Source organism: Nicotiana sylvestris, chromosome 6 (assembly GCF_000393655.2).
Source record: "Nicotiana sylvestris chromosome 6, ASM39365v2, whole genome shotgun sequence".
NCBI lineage: Eukaryota > Viridiplantae > Streptophyta > Magnoliopsida > Solanales > Solanaceae > Nicotiana > Nicotiana sylvestris.
In genome coordinates this window covers 194,983,889-194,989,973 of record NC_091062.1, presented here as the reverse complement: position 1 = coordinate 194,989,973, position 6,085 = coordinate 194,983,889, and the positions used below count along the sequence as shown (strand labels likewise).

General features: G+C 35.1%; 1 protein-coding gene across 1 annotated transcript; it reads right to left on the bottom strand.

The window, feature by feature from the left end:
• Window positions 1–408: 408 nt before the first annotated feature.
• Window positions 409–5,068, bottom strand: LOC104246272 (uncharacterized). Its single transcript, XM_009802053.2, has 3 exons — window positions 4,729–5,068; window positions 2,680–2,920; window positions 409–2,223 (listed from the first exon to the last, which is right to left on the bottom strand). Exons 2-3 carry the CDS (start codon window positions 2,905–2,907, stop codon window positions 571–573), a joined length of 1,881 nt encoding a protein of 626 aa, XP_009800355.1. The 5' UTR covers window positions 2,908–2,920; window positions 4,729–5,068; the 3' UTR covers window positions 409–570.
• Window positions 5,069–6,085: the final 1,017 nt, after the last annotated feature.

Here is a 6,085-nt window from a genome sequence, read left to right as displayed (position 1 = left end):
TTTAGGATTGTTATTCACATAGGTTTTTCTGTATCCTAGATTCTCTCTAAGTTGTTACATTATTCACAACTTTTATGTACTACACTTGGCTATATAAAGCCAACCTTATAATCAATATAACATAAGTTCTTCTTCTGCCTTTATCATTCTTTAAGCACGTCTATCCAAACACATAAATACTATTTAAAAATTCAGTTTCAGCACTTCAAGCTTATAGCTATTTACAGTCAGTTGATCCAAACGGACTCTTAACCTAAAGAAGAAATTTGCCCATAAGTAAAGGAAAAGGAAAACACTTACACCTGTACTTGGTGTTTATACTAAATCAAAAGAAATTAAACCTAAAAGACTTACAAGTCAAAAAATGAGAATCCTAAATCAAAGAAAAATGTGAACATTTCCATAGGATAAGTGAAAGTATCTTGTATGAATGCTCAGCTAAATATCTGTACATAACATTTCCAAGACAAAAATGTTAATCCTAGCAATTAACTTTCTGTACTACTAAGTCTATAACTTAACTTATGAATCCATAATATAGGTGGTGTCATCACCATAATCTCCATTAAATTACTCATCAGCTAAAAAAGAAAAAGACGACCAAATATAAGACTGAGCTCTCCGAGCCCTTTGCCGCTTTTTTGTCAGCCCCCAGCCTTTCAAAAATCTGTCTGTAATGCCATTCGTATTATCCAATGTATGCTGCAGGAGTGAGCACACTGTTTTCTCTCCATCATTGGACCGTCTCCTGGCTCTGGAACTCGTCCTACTCGGAGTTTTCCTCCACGTACTTGCTTTAGGAGAAATATTTTTTTCATTTGCCTGATGCAAAAGAGAGTCAACTGCAGGTACTGAATCTCTCAGATTAAGCTTCATAGTCCGACTGCAGTCATTCCTATCGGAAAGAGGTACATCGCGCTCAAAATGGACTTCCATGTGTTGTTCAACCTCATTCTCTGGAAATCTTGCCAAAGCAGCAGCAACTTCAGCAAGCAGACCTAGACATTTATTAGAAGCTTCGGATGGTTCACTGATGGCAGTCTTCGAATACTCCCCAACGGCAGATGATGAAATAAAAATAAGTATATCAGCTGCAACCTTGTCAATTTCCTCGACGAGGTCACTATGGCCTCCTTTTGACAAATGGAGTGATGTACCAATTATAATGTCCTGAGAATCTCCTCTAGGTGGAGAACACTCCTTATTTTCGGGGCTAACAGGACCTTCCACTTCTAGATCTCTTTCTGCAGTAGGCGTCGTTGCTTTACTTGGACTAGACGATAAAAACTCTTCTTTGATGCAAGAGTTTAAGTCAATGCAAATATTAGTTGTTGAAAGCTTGCTATCAATTCTAGCAGCTATAAGGTGATTATTCCTGGTACATTTTCTAGATTCAGGTGTAGAATCAGGAACTACGCTAATGTCAAAAACCTCAGAATTTTTATGAATCTCTACATTTCTTCCTTCAGGGAAATTAAGACGGGAAATGTTGGAGGTATACGCAGACTGGTATTCAGACAAATGGTTAGGAGGTGTCAAATTTAAGTCCATGCCTTTCCCTGAACTAGTGCAGTTAGAGACCTTATTGTCTTTAACAGCAGCGATGTGTTCACATGTATTTTCCCTGATTTGCTGGTGAATGTTTTCACATTCAAATGCAGAATTCTGCCACTCTGATTCAACAGGCTGTACGGGTTCATTTAGGTCAAACAAAAGAGAAGTGCCCCTGCAACTTGAGAGAGAAATTGATGAATCTCCAAAGTTGACTTTAGAATAACATTGAGGTTGAAGCTCTGCTATCATAATATTGGGCCTTTTAACAGGATTTTCCACTTCAAATGGCTCCCCTTCTTCATTGTCAATGTATTCTTCTGCTGGAACTTCAAGATCCAACATTCTCTTTCTTGATATATTGCTCTTTGATGATGATAAGTTGTGTTCTTTTGAGACATCTCGTCCTGAAAAATAATCACCGCCTTGTTGCACAGTCTTACCAGTAGAATTAGAAGACTCTTGAAACATTTCTTTACTTGGTACATATGGCTCGATGCTTGTGAGGTTTACTATGGGCCAATAGGTTTTTCCGAAAATTTCGGACCTTAACTGAGACATAAATGTATTTGACTCGGACTGCGAGTGTAAATGGTCATCCACTAGTTTTCTCCTTTTAATCTCATCCATTAATTCCCTTTGTCTTCCATATATGCGATGGAGTTCCTTAACCTGAAGAGCACACATTTAGATATCTGCTCAATCATGATGCATTTAGTGAATCACCAAGTAATGAAGCACTCTCTCAAGGTTATCATTGAGAAAGACCAAAAATTGATCAGAAACTAAATGCAAACTTACATATAGCAGGCATACACTAGATTCGTCAACAACAACAACAACTATGCATCAATCCCAAGTAAGTTGGGGTCGGCAATATGAATCCTCGCTGAATAACTAGATTTGTCAACCAAAAAAATGAAATGGAGAGAAAGAATCTAGGAAGAAGAATCACCAAATCTAGTAACATCTCAGAAGGTTTATTTTAAAACATGAGAACAGGAATAGGTATATATAAGTATAATTCACTTACATAAAAAACAAACTGAAGATTCAGTCAAATATAGACACTTTTGTAGAAGATGACTATAATCTGTTTCAATGACACTAAACAGCGCAGGTGTATACCTGATATCTAAACGTTGCTTCATGCTTGAGTATCATCTGTCTCAATATTTCCTTTTGATGAACTAAATCTTGGTTCTGGTTCACCATGAATTGAGGCAATGAAATATTGAAGCCTCTGCTACTGTTCCAGGTAATATCATTGTGGGATTTTGACCATGAATTACCACTCAAGGCTGCATTATGATCTCTTGGGTCGTAATATTCTGGGAAATATCCAGTGCACTGCATCTTTCTACCCTCCCTGAAACACAAAACGCTATAGAATTTAGAATGTAACATGCAAATAAAACACGATAGTGCACATTATGCTCAACGATAACATAAAAAGCTGGGAACCACTTTTAAGTACTAATAAAACTGCATGTAATGAAGTGCTTGCAAAGTGGTCGCGCATGCTTCTTTCCCTACTTCGAGGGAGAGAGATGAAAACTTCCCACTCTCAAGATGTCTTCTAATTGATGTATTTTTTCTCTCCTTCAAGACTCCAAAAGGAGATAGTTTATTTTCTTCTCAACATTCTCCTATTTGCTTCCCAAATCAAACAAAAATGGACGACTACACTCATTTTCCTCTTTTTATTTTCTCCCTTTCCCTTCTCTCCTCTGGTATAAACAAAGTTAAGCCGTCCAAAAAATCTAGCAGAATTTCCAGTGTTGCAAGCAAAACAAATTTGCATGAATCTATCAGTTTCATTAAAGGTTTCACAGCAGAATTTGAAGGAAAAATAGAAGATAAATTGGCATCACAGATATTGAGAACTTAAGGATATGTTTTTGGACTCATAAGAGTGACCAACAATTGTCAGTAAACTATTATAACAATTTTCTTGTACTCAACACCAAAAGATTTATTTGTCATGTTATGAGTTTCATGTGACAAGGAGCATTATATCGAGAAGAAGTTCAACTGTTGTCATGAATATGCAATCTCATATTAAACTAAAGGACGCATGCTAAAATTCTTCATTGTGTTCTCCACTTCAAAATGGATACAGAGTCATATTTGGGCTATGATAAAGGAAGCATGAAATACTAATTCTGATAGAGCATCCAAGAGATTCGGCTAAGTTCAAACTATCAGATGGAGATGTATATATGTGCTTCAAACTAGTGTTAGCGCCTTAAAACTGACCCTTTTCTTTCTCTTGGAACAAAAATTTGCTAACGAAGCAAGTACTTGATTTAGATTTTAACAGAAGTCACTCCTGACTAATAAAGAGCATCATCTGCACATATGTAAAGTAAGGTAACCTTTATTTTCCTTTCTGACAATTCTCATGCGACAAAGAAATTGTAATGAAGTATAATTAAGGCTATACTTGATTGGCATGAGGAATTGGTTTTCGAATGAAAAGTTGTTCATCACTTTTCATGTTTAAATATAGCATTTCGTGGTTGTTTCAGATTCAATCGGAGTCATTTGTCACAAGTGAGTTCAAAAAACATAAAGCCGAATAGCAAGATCCGTAAACTCATCCAAAACTCAATTTACAAAGTAAATGAAGGAAATGTGGAAGCACACAACAATTCAGCAAGCAATAAACAGGGAAAGCACTTAACAGTGTAGCCTTAGCAGCAGATATTGAAAAAGAAAAGCAGGCACAATTTGAAAAAAAAAACAAAATCACAGTGGTACCCTTGAAACACCCAATTAGAGTAATTAAGAACTTGTTGGAGACAACATCAGAAAACCCCACCTGAATTGACCTCAAAAACTTGAAAACATACATCATAGTCTTAAGATAAGAATTGAAAATGCAAGCACTTTGAAACCAAAATTCAGAACAAAATCATTGAAAAGGGTAAAAAGATCACAATGCACAGATCCAAAGACAAAATCAACAGTCACAAAACGCAGAGACAAGTACAAGACACTTAAAAAATAGAAAGAGAAGAGAGATGAAACACCACCACCATCCCAATACAGCAAATATACACAAACAGATACAACAAGGAGAGGATAAAACATATAAAAACAGGACCTTTACAGTAGAAATCCACTAAGATTGTCATCAGAATTAAGACAATGAAGAGAATTTCAAGAAATTACCTAAGACCAAGTCTTTTAAAATGCTCAACTCAAAATACAACCAACAAAATATCACTCATTTCAACACTAGCTCCAGCTCCTAGCTAACACCAAAGGAATCCAAGAAACCCCATCAACCAGAAAGAGGAGATAGCTCAAAAAGAGTAAAATTTAACTCAAAGAAAAATTGGAACTTTACAAAAAAGAGTCGATAAAGCCAAGAAAAAAGGATGCTTGTTAGATTGTCCAAAGTCAAGGCAAAAATCGAAATGCGGAAAGGATGGAGTATTTTGGATCTGGTGGGGCCACTGTGTCTCTGTACAAAGAGAGAGAAGAATAATTAGTACTAACTGACATGGGATGAGAGAGACATGGAATTTGTCAACATATTTTGGATCTATCTTCCCATTTATATCTATTCTTAGATTTTTCTTTATTTGAAAAATGGATAATCTTTTTAGATTCTTTCCACTATCCTTGTATTCTTCCCATGAACCAATTACAAACTACTTAAAATTCTTTTCCCTTTTTAATAATCACATATTATATGTGATAACAAAATCAGATTTCCAAGCACTATGCGGATAGTTTAGGAGGTAGTTGAACATTTTTTATTCTGCATACATGTTAGGCTAGTGTGATAGGGTTTTATCTTAAACTACTAGTGGTTAATGTTATTTTGTTTCTTATGGTGCTATTTATTTTTTTATTGTTTTCTATTGATAGTACTAGAGGACTTTCGGAAACAACATCTTTATCCCCTCGGGGTAGGGGTAAGGTCTGCGTACACTCTACCCTCCCTAGACCCTACTTATAGATTTTATTGATGTTGTTATTGTTGTTGTATTTGTGATAACAAAAATTAATTTGCTAATGTTTAAACTAAATTAATAGATATATGATATGTGTTAGTATATAGACTCGTTAGTACACTCAATCGTAACTAATTTATTCTCTCATTATTAAATTATTAAACTATGAAAAATTAATATGATTTGACATAAGCACAAGATGGTGTCGGGCACATTCTCAAGTTGTCCAGCTAAAGGCTCAATCGTTTAATCCTATTCTCTTTTGGTTTTCATTTCTATTCGGAGTTGGATTCGATTTTTATTCCTATTTAGAGTTGGTTTTGGCTGAATTTTCATTTATATTAATATTATTATAATATCAATATGGCAGTAGTTTTCAGCATTATTTAATAGAAAATAACAGGGAGTATATACTCCAGCTACACAGTATCAACTAAGTTTGAGTAAATGATTAGCATGCAATTAATTTAATCCAACATAGAATTATATTGTGACAAATTAGATTACCCTTTTTCTTTATTTTTGGTTTCCCAAGATACGGTAAAGTTGAGGGTAACGCTGCATAT

What these genes read in the sequence shown, in the direction of transcription:
- LOC104246272 (XM_009802053.2), bottom strand. Translation starts at nt 2,907, where the DNA reads ATGCAGTGCACTGGATATTTCCCAGAATATTACGACCCAAGAGATCAT. An exon ending in AAGCAACGTTTAGATATCAG is followed by an intron (nt 2,224 to 2,679) that starts GTATACACCTGC and finishes TGTGCTCTTCAG; the next exon opens with GTTAAGGAACTCCATCGCAT.